The following is a 22,135-nucleotide window of genomic DNA, read 5'->3' on the forward strand; positions in this document are numbered from 1 at the left end:
CAAGGGTGCCTGGCTGGCTCAGTTGGAAGAGCGTGTGACTCTTGACCTCAGAGTTGTGAGTTCAAGCCCCACATTGGGTGTAGAGATTACATAAATAAATAACCAAACAAGAAATGCAGGGGCGCCTGGGTGGCTCAGTCTGTTAAGCATCCAACTCTTGATGTTGGCTCAGGTCACCATCTCAGGGTTGATGAGATTCTCTCTTGGTATGCTCTTCCTCCCTTTCTCTCTGTGTCCCCCCCACTTGCGTGCATGCACATGCACTCTCTGTCTCAAGATAAGTGAATAAATAAACACTTTTTTTAAAAATGCAAAGACACAAAGAGAAGGCAAAGAGATTTTAGTATATCTCTGTCCTCCGTGGGCACGGCCACAGATAGGTGGACCGTGGGGCAAACATGTATGTGGAGCCATGCATTAGGGTCCCAGGCTCTCTCTCATACACATTCACATACACCTTTAGGAAAGAAGCTTCGTGTGCCAGCTCTCTGCTGTCAGCTCAGAGCCAGCTTTGGATCCTGTCACCCTCTTTCTCTGCCCCTCCCCCACTTGCACGCGCACCTGTGCATGCTCTCTCTCTCTCAAAAATAAACATTAAAAAAAAAAGGAAGCTTCAGATGGGCAATCTCCTTTCCCCTCCTAATTCTGGCCACACTTTCCCGTAGGAGAGGGACCCAGGTACACACGTACACACAGAGCATCCTGTCTCTGCCTCTATGTCTTAAAGAAAATAAACCAGCCTCTCTCTCCTTAGGGTCACACCTGTGATGTGGCTGCCATTTCCCCGTTCGACCTCAGGCTGAAGGCGAAAGAGAAGGAATATTTTGTGTTTCTCCAAATGGTAAAACAAAGCCCTGAAATTTGTTCTATATCCACTGTCAGATGGGTGAGGACGCAGACCCAGCTGTGGCTTGCAGCTCAGACCCTCCAGCTCAGTGCAGGGAGGCCTGAGGTGGAGGGATGGGGCACTAAGTGGTGGATGGGGGGCCGGGGGAGGGGGGCACTCTAGTGAGACAGCCCGATGGAGGACAGTATCTCACCACATGCCAGGAGGCCAGAATCAAGTCCTAATTCAGTTTCTGGCGAGCTCTGTGACCTTGAGCACGTCCCTTAAGCCCTCTGAGCTTCAGTTTCCTCATCTCTAAGTAGGAAACATTATGCTGCCTTCACTTATGCATTTTGAGTATGATGCAATTCCCCTGAAGTATGTGAGAGCACTTTACAAAACACAGATGCTCTACAAATCTAAGTCATTGTTCAGTTCAACAAAACTGTTTCCATTACAGACAATGTCAAACTTATATCCTAGTAGAGAGAAGAGTGGAAGAGTATATAGTGCATAATTCCATTTAAATGATCTGCGTGCTGTCTCTCTAAATAGGGTTTTTCTGGACATGTCATTTACATGGACTCATTTAATAATTTTCACAAAGGATTACTAAATTGTACACTTATAATCGATAGAATGTATTGATGTGTAAATTATACTTCATAAAGCTGTCTTTTTTTTAAATTTTTTTTTAATGTTTATTTATTTTTAAGACAGAGAGAGACAGAGCATGAACAGGGGAGGGGCAGAGAGAGAGGGAGACACAGAATCCGAAACAGGCTCCAGGCTCTGAGCTGTCAGCACAGAGCCCGACGCGGGGCTCGAACCCACGGACCGTGAGATCATGACCTGAGCCGAAGTCGGACGCTTAACCGACCAAGCCACCCAGGCGCCCCTAAAGCTGTCTTTTAAAAGCAAAACTAGGGGTGCCTGGGTGGCTCAGTTGGTTAAGCATCCGACTCTTGATTTAGGCTCAGATCATGATCCCACGTTCATGGGATTGGGCTCCACATTGGGCTCCATGCTGAGCATGGAGCCTGCTCAAGATTCTCTCCCTCCCTACGGCCATCACTCATGCTTTCTTTCTTAAAAAAATAAATAAAACTAGGGGTACCTAGGTGGCTCAGTGGGTTGAGCGTCCGACTTTGGCTTAGGTCATGATCTGGCAGTCCATGAGTTTGAGCCCTGTGTTAGGCTCTGTGCTGAGCGCTCAGAGCCTGAAGCCTGCTTTGGATTCTGTGTCTCCCTCTCTCTCTGCTCCTCCCCCACTCATGCTCTGTCTCTGTGTCTCAAAAAAAATAAATGTTAAAAAAATTTTTTAAATAAAAAAAGTAAAACTTAAAAATGATAAATAGGGGCACTTGGGTGGCTCAGTCGGTTAAATGTGCAACTTCAGCTCAGTTCATGATCTTGTGGTTCGGGGTTCAAGCCCTGCATTGGGCTCACTGCTGTCAGCACAGAGCCTGCTTGGGATCCTGTCTCCCTCTCTCTCTGCCCCTTCCCAGCTCAAGCTTTCTCTCCGTCTCAAAAATAAATGAAAACGTTTAAAAATTTTTTTAATAAATAAATAAAAAGCAAAACTAAAGTATGGGAAATAAGAAATAATATAATGAGACTCAGCAATTATCGATTTGTGGCCAATTGGACATATGCCCATGTCCAATTTCCTTGCTCTACTGTTTTGCTGCAAATTCAAGATTACATTATTTTGGTTGTAAATATATTAATATGTGCTTCTAAAAGATACTCTTTTTTAAAAACATATAACCAAAATATCATTATCCCAGCTAAAATATTTGACAAGATTTTTTAAAGTCATCAAATAGTCTACCACTGTTCAAATCTCCAGTTGTCTTAAAAATGTTATAAATGTTTTTGTACAGTTTGTTTAAAAGCAGAAGCCACATAAAATCCACATGTTGTGATTGGTTGATATGTCTTTTAAGACAATTTTAACCAATATGTTGCCCCTCCATATCATCGCCTCCCAGCCCCCTCATTTGTCCTGCAGTTTCCTACAGTCTGGACTTTACTGATTATATCCCTGTGGTGTCATTTAAAGTGTTGCTCTGTCCTATAAATTGGAGTTGGATGTGGAAGCTTGATCAGATTCATAATTTTGGGCAAGACTATTTCACAGGTATACTCCCATCGTGGGGCACATAACGTCTGGATGTCCCTCTTTTGATGTTAGCAGCCAAGGATGCTCAATGCCCTGATTCATCCCTTCATTCATTCATTCATTCATTCATTCATTCATTCCTGGGACATACCAATAAAAATTTTTATTATAAGATAAAATCCACCTGCAGCAAACTACCTTAAAGCAAATTAATTATTATAAAACAAACACTCTCGTAACCACCATTCACATCAAGAAATGGATCTTTAGCCTCCCAGAAGTTTCCATGTGTCCTATCCCAGTGACAGCCTCTTTATTCCCTCCAAAAGTAGCCACTGCCCTTACTTTTTATAGTAAGGACCAAAAAAGGGCATAAGTAAACTTCCTTATGCTTCTTTATGGTTTTATCACCCAAACGTGCATCCCTAGTCCTATGGTTTAAATGGACTCATTTTTTATATGTTTTTAAAGTCTCTTTTAATCTACAGCTTTGAAGATACTTTTTTTTTTTTTTTTTTTTTTGAGGTATTTGTTTGTGTGAGACACTCAGTGGGCACTCAAGGAACTACAAAAAAAGGAGTACAGTCTGAAACTTTAGACTCTGGTCTGGGGAAGGGCCAGCCTTGGCTCAAGAATAGACATCAACTAGGGGCCTCTGGGTGGCTCAGGCGGTTAAGCGTCTGACTTTGGCTCAGGTTAGGATCTCACAGTTCATGAGTTTGAGCCCCACGTCAGGCTCTATGCTGACAGCTCAGAGCCTGGAGACTGCTTCGGATTCTGTGTCTCTCTCTCTGTCTCTGCCCTTCTCCTGCTCATGATCTGTCCCTCAAAAATAAATAAACATTAAAAAAATTTCTTTTTAAATAATAAAAAAAAGAATAGAAGTCAGCTTTATGCCAAGCAGCAATGTGCAAAGGGTTGAACAGTTCCAGGAAAGCAGAGATCAAGCACATGGAATGTACTTTCTATTGTATCCTCCCACTTCTGCTGGTTAACACCCAGATCAAACAAACACCTGCTTCCCACCAAGAAGGAATAGCAGGGACCAGATTTACCCTCCCATTGTCCATTTTGTGCTCATTTTTTTTTAATGTTTATTTATTTCTGAGACAGAGAGAGACAGATCATGTGGGGGGGAGGGGCAGAGAGAGAGGGAGACACAGAATCTGAAGCAGGCTCCAGGCTCCAGGCTCCGAGGCTCCGAGGCTCCTAGGCTCCCAGCACAGAGCCCAACGAGGGGCTCAAACTCACAAACCGTGAGATCATGACCTGAGCCAAAGTCGTCGCTTAACCGCTTAACCGACTGAGCCATCCAGGCGCCCACCCCATCATTTGTTTGTTTTTCAAATGTGATGTTCCTTTCTCAGATACGTTGTAGAGAAAGCAGGGTTGAGGATCTCTCTCTATATATAGTATATATATATATATATATATATATATATATATATATATATATACTATCCGCTTTTAGCGGAGCTTGAACTCACGAACCATGAGGTCATGACCTGAAACGAAACCAAGAGTCAAACGCTTAATTGACTGAACCACCCAGGCATCCCTCTTTTTTTTTTTTTTTTTTTTAATGCAAAGTCTCCACCCAACATGGGGCTTGAACTCAAGACCCTGAGATTAAGATTTGCGTGCTCTACCCTGTGTCAGGCTCTGTGCTGACAGCTCAGAGCCTGGAGCCTGCTTTAGATTCTGTCTCCCTCTCTCTCTGCCCCTCCCCTGCTTGCAGTCTGTCTCTCTCAAAATTAAATAAACATTAAAAAATAATTAAAAAAAAAAGATTTGCATGCTCTACTGACTGAGCCAACCAGGTGCCCCCTGGAGTCTTCCTCACCATCTCAATTGCTAGGATGTTTTCTTGCTAGTGGCATCACTTATGATGGGAATTTTGTACAAGGAGGGAATACCTAGACTCATACTCCACTCTCCTGTGTTAGGCATCCGTAGAGGCCAAAACAGGGAGTTCAGCCTTAGTGCTCAATTTTAGATTTTTTTTGTGTGTGAATAATTATTAATTTAGAATTTTATTACAAAATATTTCAAGTATGAGTGAAGTTTGGAGAATGGTATATCAAATATCCTAGTATCCACTACTCGGGTTTTTCAAATCTTAAAATTTTTTTATATCTATTTCAGATCTATGTATTATATATATTATAATATCTATTATAAATATTATCTGTTACGTATAGAATAGATATGTATGTATATAAAATCTAGGTACAATAGATATTTACGTATATAACAGATAATATATCTAAAATAGATAGATGATGGATAATAGATAATATATTACCTGCATATAATCGTCTATACACATGTACACTAGATCAAACTTGTTGGTTATATTTTTATTTTTCATTATTTTTCTTTTTTGAATTGTTTATTTATTTTTGAGAGAAAGAGAGACAGAGACTGAGAGAGATAGAGTGCCAGCGGGGGAGGAGCAGAGAAACAGGAAGACACAGAATCTGAAGCAGGCTCCAGGCTCTGAGCTGTCAGCACAGAGCCTGATGTGGGCTCAAACTCATGAAGTTGGACGCTTAACTTACTGAGCCACCCAGGTTTTTCAAATATTCTATAGCTTTACTTTTTTTTTTTTTTTTTGGCCCATTTGATTTATCAATTACTGAGGTAATTTTGTGAAAATATCCCTTTGACAGTCGATTTAAATTTTTTTCCATGTAATTTTACCTATTTTTACTCTGTTTTCTGAAACTATTATTAGGTGAGTACAAGTTTAGACTTTTTATATGTTCTTGGTGGTATACTTTTTGTCCTCATGACATGACCCACTTTTTTCCTGATAAATCCTTTGGACTTGCATATTTTTACATCTTCAGTTTTAACCTTCTTTTAATCCAATGTGTCTCTATTAAGCAGTTTATATTTGCATTTTTAAGAAACCGGTGCTCTATTAATCAATGAATTTCTTCCATTTATATTTATTGTGATTAATATTTGGATTTTTTCCTCTTATCCTCTTTTGTGCTTTATATTTACCATGCTTTTCCTTGCTCCTTTTGTTGTACGTCATGCTTTCTTTTCTGTGATTAAAAAATTTTTTTGTCGCTAAATTAGTTTTAGATGTACAACATAGTGACCTGATATATATATATATATATATATATATATATATATATATATATACTGTGAAATGTTCACCACAATAGGGTTAGTTAACATTCATTACCACACACAGTTATAAATGCTTTTTCTTGTGATGAGAACTTTTATGATGTACTCTCTTAGCAACCCTCAAATATACAATGCAGTATTATTAACTGTAGTCACCATGCTGTACCTTACCTACCCAGGACTTATTTGTCTTATAACTGGAAGTTTATATCTTTTGATCACTTTCTTCCACTTTACTCAATGTTCCACCTCCCCTGACTCTGGTAACCACCAATTTGTTCTCTGTATCTATGAATTTGTTCTTGTTGTTGGTTCAAGATGGATCATAGCCATTCTAACAAGCATAACGTGACGTATCATTGTGTTTGGATTTTTTAAAAAAGTAACCTGTACACCCAACATGGGGCTTGAACCTACGACCCTGAGATCAAGAGTTGTACGCTCTACCGACTGAGCCAGCCAGGCATCACAAAGATTTTATTTTTAAGTAATCTCTACACCCAATGTGTATTTTTAAGTAATTTCTACACCCAACTTATAACCCTGATATCAAGAATTGCATGCTTCACCAACTGAGCCAGCCAGACACCCCTATCGTTGTGGTTTTGATTTGCATTTCCCTAATGATTAGTGATGTTAAGCACATTTTCATGTTCCTGTTGGCCATTTGTATGCCTTCTTTTGAAAAGTATCTATTCAGGCCCTTTGGCCATTTTTAACTAGATCATTTTTTTGTGCTATTGAGTTTTGTGAATTCTTTATATATTTTCGCTATTAACCCTTTATCAGATATATTGTTTGTAAATATTTTGTCCCATTCTGTATGTTGTCTTTTCATTTTTCTGACTTTTTTTGGGGGGGGGGGAGTGGGTTTTGTTTTTGTTTTTGTTTTCTTGCCATGCAGAAGCTTTTTAGTTTGACGTAGTCCCACTTGTCTATTTATTTTTGTTGTTGCTTATACTTTAGGTGTCATATCAAGAAAAGCCCAGTGCCAATACCCATGCAAAATAGCTTTTTCCCTATGTTTTCTTCTAGGAGTTATATGGTTTCAGGTCTTACATTTAAGTCTTCAATCCAATTCGAGTTAATTTTTTGTGAGTGGTATAAAATAGGTGTTTAGTTTCATTCTTTTTTTAAAGTTTATTTATTTATTTTTGAGAGAGAAAGAGAGAGAGAACATGCACACACACGGGGGAGGGGCAGACAGAGAGAGGGAGACAGAGAATCCCAAGCAGGTTCCCAGCTGTCCGCACAGAGCCTGAAGTAGGGCTCAAACCCATGAACCGTGAGATCGTGACCTAAGCTGAAATCAAGAGTCAGATACTTAACCGACTGAGCCACCCAGGAGCCCCTCATTTCATTCTTTCACATGTGAATATCAGTTTTCCCAGCACCATTTATTGGAGAGATTGTCTTGTCCAAAAACAATTTTTTTTTAATTGAAGGATAGTTGACACACAATGTTTCAGGTGTACCACATAGTAGCTTGACAAGTCTAGACATATATTCACCACAAGTGTAGCTCCCATCTGACACCATACAACACTATTACAGTACCATTGACTATGTTCCCCATGACTTATTCCATAACTAGAAGCCTGTATCTCCCACTTCCTGTCACCCAATTTGTCCACTCTCCCACCACCTCCCCCCCGGACACCATGTTTGTTCTCTATATTTAGGAGTCTGTGTCTCTTTTGTTGTTATTGCTTTTTGTTTGTTTTAGATTCCACATGTAAGTGAAATCATAGTGTCTTTCTCTGTCTGACATATTCTACTTAGCGTGATGTCCTCTGTGTCCATCCATGTTGTCACAAATGGCAAGATCTTATTCTTTTTTATGGCTGAGTAATATTCCACCGTCTACATATATCACATCTTCTTTATCCATTCATGTATTGATGAGCATTTAGGTCGCTTCCATATAATGGCTATTGTAAATAATGCTGCAGTGAACTAAGGGGTGCACATATCTTTTTAAAGTAGTGTTTGCAGGGGTGCCTGTGTGGCTCAGTTAAATGTCTGACTTAGGCTCAGGTCATGAGCTCACGGTTCATGAGTTCAAGCCCTGCGTCACGCTCTGTGCTAACAGCTCAGAGCCTGGAGCCCGCTTCGGATTCTGTGTCTCCCTCTCCCTTTGCCCCTCCCCTGCTCACGCTCTGTCTCTCCCTCTCAAAAATAAATAAACATTAAATAAATAAATAAAATAGTGTTTTCATTTTTCAGTTTCTTCAGATAAATACCCAGAAATGGAGTTACTGGATCATGTGGTACTTCTATTTTTTTTTTTTTTATGATTTTTTTCCCCCAAGTTTTTATTTAATTCCAGTCAGTTAACAGACAATGTAATATTAGTTTCAGGTGTAAAATTTAGTGATTCAACACTTGCATACAACACCCGGTGCTCATCACAAGTGCCCTCCTTAATCCTCATCTTCTATTTCACACAACCCTCCACCTCCTTCCCCCCTGGTAACCATCAGTTTGCTCCCTACAGTTAAGAGTCTGTTTCTCGATTTTCCTCTCTTTGTCACCCCACCTATGTTCTCTTGTTTTGTTACTTAAATTATGCATATGAGGGAAATCAGATGGTATTTGTCTTTCTCTGACTGACTTATTTCGCTTAGCATAATACTCTAGCTCCATCCACATTGTTGCAAATGGCAAGATTTCATTCTTTTTAACGATTTTATTTTAAAAGTTTATTTATTTTGAGAGAGTGTGCAAACAGGAGCAGGAGAGGGGCAGAGAGAGAGAGAGAGAGAGAGAGAGAGAGAGAATCCCAAGCAGGCTCCACACAGCACAACATGGGGCTCAAACCTCCTGATCATGAGATCATGACCTGAGCCAAATCAAGAGTCGAATGCTTAACCGACTGAGCCACCCAGGCACCCCTAAAATTTTTAAAGTTTGTTTATTTATTTTGAAAGAGAGACAGACAGACAGAGAGGGAGAGACAGAGAATCCCAAGTAGGTTCTGCACTGTCAGCGCAGAGCCCGATGTGGGGCTTGAACTCGTGAACCATGAGACCATGACCTGAGATGAAGTTGGAGGCTTAACCAACTGCCACCCAGGTGCCCCTAAAGATTTTATTTTTAAGTAATGTCTACACCCACATGGGGCTTGAACTCACAACCCTGAGATCCAGAGTCGCATATTCTACCGACTGAGCATCCAGGTGCCCCTGTTTTTAGTTTTCTGAGGAACCTCCCTACTGTTTTCCACCGTGACTGCACCCACTTACACTCCCACCAACAATGCATGAGTGTTCCCTTTTCTCTACATCCTTGCCAACACTTGTTATTTCTTATCTTTTTGATACTAGCCATTCTGAGGTGTAAGGGGATGCCTCACTGTGGTTTTGATTTGCATTTCCCTGATGATTAGTGATGTTAAGTATCTTTTCTTTTTTTTTTTTTTAATTTTTTTTTTTAACGTTTATTTATTTTTGAGACAGAGAGAGACAGAGCATGAACAGGGGAGGGTCAGAGAGAGAGGGAGACACAGAATCTGAAACAGGCTCCAGGCTCTGAGCTGTCAGCACAGAGCCCGACGCAGGGTTCGAACTCACGGACCGTGAGATCGTGACCTGGCCGAAGTCGGACGCTTAACCGACTGTGCCACCCAGGCGCCCCAATCTTTTCATGTGTCTGTTGGCCACATGTATGGAAGAGACTGTCTTTTCTTCACTGACTATTCTTGGCTCCCTTGTCAAATATTAGTTGGCCATATATGCATGGGCTTATTTCTGGGCTCTCAGTTCTGTTCCATTGGTTATGTGTCTGTCTTTATGCTGGTACCTTACTCTTTTGATTTTGTAGCTTTGTAACGTAGCTTGAAATCAGAAGGTGTGATGCCTCCCACTTTATTCTTCTTTCTCAGGACTACCTTAGTTATTCAGGGTCTTTTCTGGTTCTGTATAACTTTTAAGATTGTTTTTTCTACTTCTGTAAAAAATGTCATTGGATTCTTGATGGGGATTGCTTTCAATCTACAGATGGCTTTGGGTAGTATGGCACATTTTCATGTACCTACTGGCTAGTGCATGTCTTTTTTGGAAAAATGTCTATTTAGATGCTCTACCCATTTTTTTTTGAGGGGGACACAAGTGAGCAAGGAGCGGACACAGAATCCCAGGGGGGAAAGAGAGACAGACAGAGAGAGAGAGAGAGAGAGAGAGAGAGAGAAGCAGGGCTCACCCAAAGCGGGGGTCACCCAAAGCGGGGCTCACCCAAAGCAGGGCTTGAGCTCACCTGATGTGGGATTCGAACTCACGAGTCGAGAGATCATGACCTGAGCCAAAGTCAGATGCTTAATGACTGAGCCATCCAGGCTCCCTGCCCATTTTTAAAGTGGATTGTCCTTTCTTCCCCCCTATTGAATTGTATGAGTTCTTTATATATTTCAGATATTAACCCTTTACCAGATATATGATTTAAGAAAAAAAATTTGTTTTTACATTTTATTTATTTTTGAGAGAGAGAGAGAGAGCACAAGTGGGGGAGAGGCAGAGAGAGGGAAACACAGAATCTGAAGCAGGCTCCAGGCTCTGAACTGTCAGCACAGAGCCCAATGTGGGGCTCGAACTCACAAACCATGAGATCATGACCTGAGCCACCCAGGCACCCCTACCAATATGTGATTTGCAATCATTTTCTCCCTTTCCATAAATTGCCTTTTCATTTTATTGATGGTTTCCTTTGCTGTATAACCTCCCATGTTTAACAAGCAAAACAACTGGACAGGATATATGAAACAATGATGTTTGAACATTGGCCATCAGGCAGTGTAGGACGGCAAAGAGGAAAACAGCTCACCTGAAAACAGCCAGGTGAGCTGTGGGTCCCCCCCTCCCCCAGGTTGCCTGCAGGGCTTCCGGGATTCAGAGGGGAGGAACCAAGCTGAGCCCAGCAGTCTCCTTGAGCTGAGGAGGCCGAGTGGGGAGTCCACGGAGGCCAAGGCAACTGGTTTGTAGAACAGAGCATAGGATCCAAGAGAGAGCTCTGGAATGTTCAGAGGGCACTCCGTGACAGATCAGCACATGTGTGTGAGGAAACTCTCTGAGGCAGGAAAAGAACCACCTGAAAGTAGCAAAGTGAATCTCCAGAGCTCACACAGCAGTGGAAAAAGTGCCTGTTCCCTCTAGCCGAGGTGGAAAAACCTCATCATGCATGGGGCATGAGGTAAATTATGCTGAAGGCTTGTGCCTCAGTACTGGGGAAAATTATCCCTGGTCTAGAAGCTGTTTAGGTCCCACCTAATAAAGCTTAAAAAGTAAGCCTTAGTGGATCAAACTTTCTAAGTAAATGAGTTGCATCCTGGAGCAAAACTCAAGAGTATTTACTGAAATACAAAAATATCCAGGGGTGCCTGGGTGGCCCAGTTGGTTAAGCATTCGACTTTGGCTCAGGTCGTGATCTCACGGTTTGTGAGCTTGAGCCCCACATGGGGCTCTGTGCTGACAGTTCAGAGCCTGGAGCCTGCTTCAGATTCTGTGTTTCCCTCTCTCTCTGCCTCTCCCCCACTTGTGCTCTCTCTCTCTCTCTCAAAAATAAATAAACATTAAATTTTTTTTTTTAAAATCCCAAACCCAACAAAGTAAAACTCACACTATTTGGCATCCAATAAAAAATTAGTGAAAAACAAGAGTGAAAAGAAAAAGCAACTGAAACTGGTCCAGAAATCATTCAGATAATAAAATTCATAGGCAAGTACATTAAAATAGTTATTATAACTATTCCATATGCTTAAGAAATTAGAAGGAAAATTGAACGTGAAAGATTTTGTAAAGACCCAGATTGAATTTCTAGAGATGTATACTAGAATGAAAAATACATCCAATGGGATTAATACCACCTGCAAAAGGTAAGATTAATGAACTTGAATACACAGCAGCAGAAACTATGCAAAACAGGGGTGCCTGGCTGGCTCAGTTGGTAGAGCATGTGACTCTTGATCTCAGGGTTGTAAGTTCGAGCCCCATGTTGGGTGTAGGGATTACTTAAAAATAAAATCTTAAACACACACACACACACACACAAAACAGAGTGAGAAAAAAAGACTGGGGGAAAATTAACCAAGCATCAGTGAGCTATGGAAAACTCAAGTGGCCTCATAAACAGGCTAATTGGAGTCTCTGGGAAAAAAGAGAAGGCAGAAAAAATATTTGAGAAAATAATGGCTGAAATTTTCCCAAACCTGATGAAAACTATAAATTCACAGATACAAACCCCAAGCACAAGAAACATGAAAACAAAACAAAAACTGTGGCAGGTCACATTATAATCAAATAGCTCTAAAAACAGTGATAAAGAGAAAATCTTAAATGTGGCCAGAAGAGTAACAGACATTACATACAGGGAAACAAAGACAAGGATAAGTGTAGATTTCCCAACAGAAACAATGCAAGCTAGAGGAGAGGAGAGTGACATTTTTATAGGACTGGGGATAAGACTGTCCACCTAGAATCCTAACTCAATACTTGGATCAGACTTGATCTTCAGTGATTTCCTGTATGAAGGTCCAATTCCCCTGGACATTGACTCTGAGACGGAGAGGATCACGCAGGAGGTTGATAGGGAGGGACTCTGGGGATCAACATCTGTGGAGTAAAGAAAGCAGGGCTGGGCGGAGCTTCAGTGCAGCCTCAATAAAGCTTAGGGTGACCCTCTCAGCAGTTTTGAAAGTGGATGTCCCTTCAGAGCTGTCTTGAGTTGGGGTGAGGGGGCCAGGCCTTTGTCCTCACAGGTTAATCATCAATCAGATATCGGTTGCCCCAGAAAGGGTTCATGATCTTGAGTTGAGGCAGCTCCCTTGGCCAGGGGCAATTTCCAGAAAAAAGAGTCAGCTTAGAGTGCTCAGACTACAGCATCCCAGGCAGGCGGAGGAATGAGTACCTAGATTCTGAAGGGGGATTTGGATGGCTTATGACATTATCCACTATATTTTCAAAAACTAAGTGGAGAAAATCCAGTCTTCTTAGCATAGTGCACAGTGCCCTTCATGATCTTGTACGGGCCCACCCCCAGATCACCTCATGCCCTCTTCTCAGCCTGGGAGCCTCTCCCACCCTCTGCCCTGGCCCCACTTACCTGTTGGAAAATAATCCTTCAAATTACAGTTGAACTCACCTCTTCCAAGAAGCCTCCTCTGAATGGCCTTGTTGACTCAATGGTCCTTCCATCGTGGTTAGGAGCATGGACTCTGAAGCCAGGGTTTGAATACCAGCTCTGCTGTATTCAAGGTGACTCTGTAACCTAAGGCAAATTACTCAACCTATCTGTATCTCAGTTTCCTCATCTATAAAATGGGTATAACATTAGTACTGCTATGTCACTGGGTTATTATGAGGATTATACGAGTTAATATGTGTAAGTTAGAACAATGTCTGGCAGGAGTAGATAGTTGCTGCTATTATTATTGTTGTTAGTGAAGGCACTCAGTATGCATTTGTTGAAGGCACAAAGGATGGAAGGAAGGACCTGAGAGAGACAAAGTGCAAAGTATGTTCAGGGAATGCTGAGCAATCAAATTTGTCAGAAGGGTGGTAATCATCTCTATACGGTATTATTACCCATGTTGGGAAGACTATTTAATGTCATGGTAAAGAGTGTGCATCCAATTTGTAAGCAATAAGAAATTTGCCTGACAGAATGTGTCAACAGATGGGAGAGAGGGCCAAAGACAGAGAGGGACAGGTGGTAAGGCCTATGTGTGGAGTGGTGAGTTCTAGGCAAGGGACGTGTGAGAAGAAATGGCGGACGGGGACTGCGGGAGGATGGATACAGGTGAGGGGAGCGGCGTTTAGAAGCAGGTAATATGAACACATGGAAGAGGCGGTGCGGAAATCAGTTGAGGCTGATAGGGACAGGCAAGGAGTGGCTGGGAGGGGAAAAGATAAGGGGTGATGGAGACAGGTGAGTTTTATGGGGACAAGTAAGGAGTGATGGGGCACTGCAGGGGTGGGGGCGGGGTGGCGGTCAAGTAAATGGCAATAACCAGTGAGGAGGACCGAAGAGCTGAAGCGGGACCATCCGAAGGAGAGCTCTAAGGCTGCCGGCGTGGCGAGAAGAGCGGAGTGGAATGTGATGTCAGAGAGAGGGCGGTGATGTAAGAGCCGGGCGGTGGGGTGGTGATGTCAGGGCTGGTGCTGATGCTGGCGGCGCAGTGCATTGTGGGCAGCTCCCCGCTCCGCCGCTGCCTCCGCCGTCGCCCGAGGAGGATCGGGGCCGGGCCGGGCCGGGCGGGGATGATCCCGGGCGGGAGGCCGCCACCGCCGCCGCCGCCGCCGCCGGAGGGAGCGGGCCGCCCCGCGCCGCACTGAGCCGCCCCCGCCCCCGCCCCGCCCCGGCCCCGGGGGATGCGCCGCCCCGAGCCGCTGCCTCCGCCGCCGCAGCCGCAGCCGCAGCGGGCACAGAGCAGGTGAGGCGGGGCGGGGCCGGCGGCGGGCCGGCGGGGTCGGGGCGGGGGCTCTCCTGCGGGCTCCGCGGGCCTCGGGCCCGGCTCGCCTCCCAGCGCAGCCTTCCCCAGCTCCCCCTCCCCGCGCGGTGTCCGCCCGAGCCGGGACGCCCGCCGCTGGCCTACACAGCCTGGGCCGCATCCCGAGGCCTGGAACGGCTCCCTGCCCCCCAGCATACGCGCCTGCCTTCGCCAGCCGGCCCCCCAGAGCCTCTGCCCCTCGCTTCTCACCCCTGTCCCCGTCCCCGCGGCTTCACTCGGCTGTCACCCTGACAAGCCCTTCCCCGCTGCCTCCATTACCTCTCCCCCTTGTCCTCAGTCCCTGCGTGCCTCCCTGCCTGCCGCTAGCTGCCTTCCCAACCTCCTTACCCCTTCGGCGGTGCCCAGAAGCCTCTCCCAGGGTCCTGCCGCTTCCTCACCAGTCATTAGGATCGCTCACCTGCCTCTGTCTTACCCAACCCCCTCCTCCGATCCTGTCATCCCCCCCCAACCCTTCCCTTTTTCTCTGCCTTCTTCCACACCTCTTTTCACCTGTATCCACCACCCCTCACTGGGCTCCTTCACCTCTCCTTACCTGCGCTCCAGGATCTCCACATACACCTGGCTCACACCTTGCGTAGTTACACATCAACACCTCTACTCACACACCATGATGAGCTCCCTCTCTCTCCCACCCTCCCTGGATGTCTCTCCTTCCCTGTCTCCCCACCCCACACCCACACCCCCACACACATACCCACACCCACACCCACACCCACACACACAGTTGGCCTCACACTGTCTGACAGATATCCATAAAAACCTCTTCCACAAGCCCTCTCACACGACACACCCATGCCTCCACACACCCAAAAGGTCCTGAGGAGGCAGTAACGGGGCAGCCAAGTTCCTCGTGGCCTGTTGTCCAACCTAGTCTGACTTGAACGTAGTCCTTTGAGGCAGAGTGAGGATGATGGACTGGGAGAGGCAGGGAAACCTCATTTATCCTCTGGTCTCCATTCTCCCTTTTCCCATCTCACCTGTTCCTTCTAGGCTGCCCATCTATAAACTGGGAGCTGCACCCAAAATTTTCTCATCAACCTATAGAATCCACCATTACAGGATGGAAGACCCACCGGAGGTCACCAGTTCAATCGCTCAAGGCTCCCTCCCTACTGGTTCAATTGCTTCTTCAGTCTTGTCCTCAACCTGTCTTTACCTTTATTCCAGAAGCCCCCATCCCCTCCCTCTCCCTTTGTCCTGCCATTGCCCTCACTGCCCTCTGAATTCCTGATGCCCCACATGCCACTTTGGCAAAAGGTGGGCAGAGGCCTATTTGACATCCCCACAGCTCTGATACTCTGAAGTTGGGTGGACTGGAGGAAAGAGTCAGCTGAGTCGCTTGAACAAGATAGGAAAAAAGTGACAGTGTCACTCCTCTTTTCTACATGTCCCTCACGGTACACCATGACCTGTTGAAGGTTGTTTCTGTGCCTTTACTATCCCACACTGCCCCCTGTAGCAGGATGGCTAGACACAGGAGCCTTGGGAAGTATCCTGTCCCAAGGAAAGATTGGTTTATGGAGTTTCTGCCCCATCCATAGATACCTTAGGCATTTTCCTCCTCTCCACCTCCCTTCCACCCCACCCTGTCCCCAGCTGGAGTAACTGCCTTCAGTCTGTGACTCTCCAGGATCATTGTGAGGGTAGAGCAATGTGCTTATACAAAGTGTATATAAGTGGGGGGGGGGGGGGAGAAGAAAAGATCCTGACTCCAATCCTGTACTGGGTTGCCAGAAATCTCAAAAAGTGGCCCCCTGCCTATACACATGCACATCAAAGACAGACACAAAAACACATAAGCACATGCAGACAGAGGTACAGGCACAGACACAAAGACACACACACAGACACATAAACACACAGAAAGACACACAAAGACATATACGTGTTCACAGAGGGACACATGCACAGATTCACGTGCAGACACGTATGCGTGCACACACTTACATTTCCCGAGATAACACTGGCTGGCTTTCCCAGCCCTCGCGCACAGTTGGGATGCTCTCCTTGATATTCAACTTCTACCTTTGCCAATGCAACCAGAGCTGTCTTCCTTCTTGTTGTTCCTGAGCAGACACAGAAAGGTGTGGTCAGAGCTCTCTCATCACATGCCCACCCAGACCTGCTGCTCCCTGTCATTCCTCCTGCCTCCTGTTAGACCCATCCCACTCCCTGTGGTCCCCAAGCCCCCCCCCCACTTCCCCAATTCAGCCTGTCTCACTCCCTTGGAGTAGCTGCAGGGCTGCAGTCCCTCTAAAATCCATGTCATGAGTCCATCACCTTATGTTCACCCCACAGCTCACATCCTTGCTTTGGAACCATTAGCTGTCAGTGGGTTGGACTCTCCCCTGAGAAAGGTGTCTTTCTCACAGCTGCATCCTCCTCACTGGCATTAGCATCATCCTCAAGGGGCTTTCGTGTATCTCATTTTCTTGATTATCCCATGCCCTGGTTGATTAGCAGGTCTCCATCACTCTGGTGTGTGTCTCCCATGGGTCACCCCTTGGTCAGCAGTTCTCCCCTTTCAGACGCACAGCTCCATGGGCATTTGGTGGCACAGGGAAAGTGTGGGTGCCGGGGTCTCAGATCAAGTCACTCAGACTGGTCCTTCTCAGCCTAGGTGTCCCCTACACAAGCATGGGTCCTAGACTAGTATGCACCCCCTCCCCCCACGTCCGCCCCCCACCCTCGGGGTCAGCAAGTTTCCTCCACATTAGTTAGCATATCTCTCTTTGGGAAACGCTTTCCCCATAGCCTGTTCACATGACATTTTCCTCTCCTTTTTTCAACATGTGTGTTCTGCTGCTGTTTTTCACATCTCCAGTTTGTAGTTTGTATCTCCCTTCCTGTGGATAGTATTTCTGTCTTCTCCTCTGACCTCCACCTGGGTGTTTACACAATGCTTCCCCCAGTAACCCCTAGAGCATCTGCCCACTGGGCCGAGGAAAGATGCCGGCCAGGAGAATGGAGCTGCCCTCCTCCATATCTGCAAGGTGGTCCTGGTCCGTAGCCTGCCCCACTCACAGTCCCTCCCCACTCCCCCAGGTAGATGGCCCCCCCAGGGCAGGCCCTGCGGACACCCCTCCCTCCGGCTGGCGGATGCAGTGCCTAGCGGCCGCTATTAAGGACGAAACCAACATGAGTGGGGGAGGGGAGCAGGCCGACATACTGCCGGCCAACTACGTGGTCAAGGATCGCTGGAAGGTGGTGAGTGAGTGACCCGACGGGGCCAAGGGAGGGGTAGGGAGAGGAGGGGAGGAGAGGACCTGGAGACGTGTTAAAACAGTTGCCCCCAACTCTTCTACCCTAAGAGGGAGGTGCCCCTGAGCTCATTTGCATACTGCTTGCAGTCACTATTTTGGCGTACACTGGTGGACAATCGCTTTCTCCCAGAGCCCTCTCTCACCCCCTTCCCCGCTAGGTCACGTTGCTCCGGCCCAGCCTGGAACAACTCTTGGCTGGACGTCGGAGCAGGAGCTGCAGAGCTTAGTGGGGGAGGCGGGCAGGGTGGGGGAGGGGGCTCTTTCGTTGCCGGACCTTGGAGAAGGGCAGTGAGTGAGCATGTGTCCCTCCGCTTCCGCAGAGGACAGAGAGGCCTGGCATCAGGGAAAGAGGCCCTGCGGGCTGCTCCCACCGCAGCCGCACTCCATCTTCTCCTTCCACCCTCCTCCCCTCACTGGTTCCTGCGGCAGGTGCAACACGCCGAGACTCCATCTCCCAGCGTGCCTTGCTCCTCCAGCCCAGGACTTCAGGCTGTTCGGCCTGCTGGGAGTTGTAGTCCGAGCCTCCTCCGGGTTTGGGCCTGGATGGGAGGGGGACACGTGAGGGGCTTGGGGAAAAGCAGTGTCTGGGGAGCGGGACCTACTGTAAATCAATCCCTGTCCCACCCACCCCCCCCTCTTTCTTTCCGTCGCTTGAGATTGCGCTGGGGTCCTCTTATTGTGGGGGCAGGATGGTGTAGGGTGGATTGCGGGGCGATGGTGTGTGATCTTGTGGGTCTGCGTGGCAGAGTGGGGAGCCTGGAGGAAGGGAGGGAGAACAGACAGGCCTACACTGAGCCTCTATGTGGGGGTGTGTGGGAGTGGAAGGAGGAGGCTCAGCTCACCTGAGCTGTCAGGCTGAGAGGAGAGTGGGGCCTGGGTGCTGGCCGGTTTCCATGGCAACAACCGCTTCGGGCAGATCCCCTAGAGTCCCAGGGATAGGAGCAAAGGTGGCAGCGTTGTCATTGTCTCAGAAGTCTCTGGGACTGGGGAGGGCCAGGAGAGCTGAGGGAAGGCCTGCTTGGTCCCAGAGGAGGACTTCCTGAGAGGGAGAGTGACAGGACCGAAAATGGGGGAGGAGGAGCCAGGGCAGTAATCAAGGGAATGAGGGTCTGGCCAACTGAGGAGTATTTCTCCAAGAACCCTCCGGTCCCCTAACATGAGAGCCTAGTTTCTGACAGATTGGAGGCAGAAGGACATTTGCACTGAAGAGGTGAGAAAAAGATGGTGCTCACACCATACTGAGTTTGGATTAGAACTTTGTTGTACTTTTTGAGGGAGGGGATGGGAGATGAGTGGGGAGAGAAATGGCAAGAGGGAGTTGGGGGGGAGGGGCAAGCTCACAATCTTTGCCAGGCTGGCCTCTCCAGGTCAGCTGCCAGGCTGACTCCCGAAGAACTAGAGAGGGTGGGGTGCCAGATGGCTCCCCTCAGCCATCTCCCTGTGAGGGGTGGGACATGGGCATGAGGTAGAGCTCAGGAACCAAGAACAAGATCCCTGAAGAGAAAAATGAGCTGGCTAGGGGAAATTGAGGGTCAGTGGCACTAGGTGGGGTATTTGCAAATAATAACGTTTCACTCTTCTTGAGGGGTGCTTCTCAGAATCAGAATAGCAAATAATAATAATAATAATAAATGATAAAAGCAGCATTTGTTTTGAGCCCCCACTGTCGCCAGACACGGTGCATTATCTCAACAAACGGTGGAGTAGATATGTTGTTACCCCCTTTTCACAGGTGTGGAAACAGGGGTAGGGATTAGCTAACCTGCCAAGTTCTTAAGACTGGGTGGAACCAGGTCTGTCTGACTGCTGGGTCAGCAGCCACTAAGCCATACTGCTTCGCAAGAATTAGCCCACCCAAGAATCAGGAGCACGGAGATGAAGGAGTCTTTCAGACCCGTTCTAGAACAACTCTTTCATTTTACAGAGGAGGAAAAGTGGAGGCACAGAATTTAAGAAACTCACTCCAGGTGACCCAGAGCTAGGCCAAGAAACCGGGTTTCCTTTTTCCTAAGTAAATGTTGGTCCTACTGTGTCGTATTGGCCCTCCAGTTTAGGGAGTTCCTTTGACAGGGGAGGGGATCGTGAAAACAACTAGGAGAGGAGGAATAGGGTCTGGCAAAGGGAGATTAAGAAAATATTTCTGTTAGCAGGCTTGGGCAGGGCTACATTATGACTTTCATGGGCCCTGGGCCCTTTTGCCTTCATGGACCCCTTTCTCTATAATAAAGTAGTAAAAATCATATTTTATGACTGCACTGGTATACAGAGGAATGAATTAATATTATATGCTACAATTTTTTGACCTTCTGATTTGAAATATTGAAATGTTTTTATGGCTCCCTGTAAGTATTATGGGCCACTGTGCCTGCTGTGCCCGATGGTTAAGTGGGCCCAGACTGTAGGGCCTGGGGAGGAGGGGTGTTAGGTGAATGGGTGGGTGCAGATACCCAGCTTGCCTCCCTGGGAGGTTCTGTAATGGGGCGGGGGGCAAGGAAGGGACCAAGGGAGGAGAAGAAATAGCCTCTTTGGAAATGAAGACGGTAGAGAAATACTATTGGCCACCCTTGGAAATTGGGGAGCAGGTACCAGAAATGTCTTGGCTGCCCCGAGCCCTCCTTACCACCTCCAGTGAGGATTTTGGAGTCTGGCAGATCTGGGCTTGAATCCCAGCACTCACACTTTTAATCCCTGTGCTGTCAACAGTTTCCTATGATATCGCGGTTAAGAGTGTGGGTTCTGCATCAGATTGCCTGGGTTCAAATGAAACCTGGCTTTGCTACTTACTAGCAGTGTGACCTGGGGCAGAGTACTTAACTCTCTGTGCCTTAGTTTTCCTTCTGTGCAAAATGGTGACTCTTATGACCTTCCCCACGTGTTGTCAGGAACCTCAGGGGATGAGCTGAGATGATCTCTGTGGGTCGGGAGCACAAAGCCTGAGATGTGATTATTGTTCCCTCCCCTCCCCGTCTTCCATGTTCACGTACAGCAAACCATAAAGGATTCTAGAAGATACTATCATCTCCCCTGATTTTAAAGTTCCCCAGGGGAAGACATGACGCTGCTTTCCTTGAGTCTGTATCTGTCCCCTCCTTATTCTGAAATTCTTCGATGAGTCTGACTTTCATCTCAAGTAGAGAGAGATTCTGGTTTCAGACTGTTCTTCCCCCTTTCCCTTTTCCTGCGTCCTTTCTGAGCACGAGAGCCTTCAAGATGCAGCCAGACTTCCACTTCTTTTCTGAATCTTCACTTCTTCCTTCTCTCTCTTCCTAGAGTTGTTTCAACTGTAACCTGCTGGGAACTCCCAGTCCTTGGCTCAGCCCTGCGCCCATCCCCCACTCCGCCCCCTTGCTTCAGCCACCATTAAACATTTAATGGGGTCTGAGTGCTGAATAAATGCTAAGGGGAGGGCTTGGAGATGCTAGAGGCTCAGAGTCCGTTTACAGGCTGGCTGGTCAGAGCAGCCTCCGCCCAATCACTAGCAAGCCCAGCTGTGCTGGTGAGTTAACAAGCCAACCGGAGGCAAGTGAGGGTTCTGGAAGGTGCTCAGCGAGGGCGGGCCACCCATGAGGTGAGCTGTACATCTTTTTTAAACCAAACAGGTCCCGACTTAGAAGTCTGCACCTTCTCCTTGTCCTTTATCATTGCCAGTAGCACACTCCAGGGACCCCGGGGCCTCTGACTTGAAGTGATTTTAATCCCTTCCCATAGCTCAGCTTTGCTCATCCACCCTTGCGAACTCTTCCTCCAACACAATTCTCCCCTCTGCCTTTTCTCACTGCCTGCCCAGGGATGCTGGAGGAGGAGGGCCTAGAGGGTCAGGTCTGTACTGCCCCGTCCCCTGGGGGGATAGACAGACTCTCCAAACCTCCATTCGACCATGGTCCCACAGTACCCCCTACCCTCAGGGGAGGCTCACCCTGATTTGAGGCATTTGACCAGGGGTCTAGGGAGTGCTGTGAGCTTCAGCAGCAGGATGGGCATTGAATACCCTTTGCTGAGTCCTCTCCCCCAAATACTTCTCCCCCGCATTACTCTCTCCCTCTAATGACACCTGTCAGGACATTGCCAACCCCAGGAAGGGCCAGCTTCCATGGAGGATCCACCCTGAAGCTGGGAGGTTCTGGAAATTAGTTTTCCTTCTGGATGGTGGTTGTTCAATCTAGTTTGGGGGATGGGGAGAGTGTAATATTTCTTGTCCTTCAAGAAAAAAAAAAAAGATTTATGGTGGCCCATGATGTCTTCAGAATCCTACACAGGCTCGTCTCCATGTCTAC

The 22,135-nt window shown here is 46.7% G+C and overlaps 1 protein-coding gene and 1 long non-coding RNA gene across 2 annotated transcripts in view; one reads left to right on the forward strand and one right to left on the reverse strand.

Moving 5' to 3' along the window:
* Window positions 1-11,696: 11,696 nt before the first annotated feature.
* LOC123385374 lies at window positions 11,697-16,770 on the reverse strand. The gene is made up of 3 exons (XR_006597788.1): window positions 16,546-16,770; window positions 13,230-13,355; window positions 11,697-12,700 (listed from the first exon to the last, which is right to left on the reverse strand). It is a non-coding gene; the product is annotated as an uncharacterized LOC123385374 (long non-coding RNA).
* TTBK1 (tau tubulin kinase 1) overlaps window positions 14,470-22,135 on the forward strand; it is a 40,672-nt gene continuing 33,006 nt past the window's right edge. The window contains 2 exon segments of the mRNA XM_045057590.1: window positions 14,470-14,520; window positions 17,644-17,805. Of these exon segments, the coding sequence (XP_044913525.1) occupies window positions 17,698-17,805 (108 nt within the window). The 5' untranslated portion in view covers window positions 14,470-14,520; window positions 17,644-17,697.

The sequence above is a fragment of the Felis catus genome, chromosome B2 (genome assembly GCF_018350175.1).
Source record: "Felis catus isolate Fca126 chromosome B2, F.catus_Fca126_mat1.0, whole genome shotgun sequence".
Lineage (NCBI taxonomy): Eukaryota > Metazoa > Chordata > Mammalia > Carnivora > Felidae > Felis > Felis catus.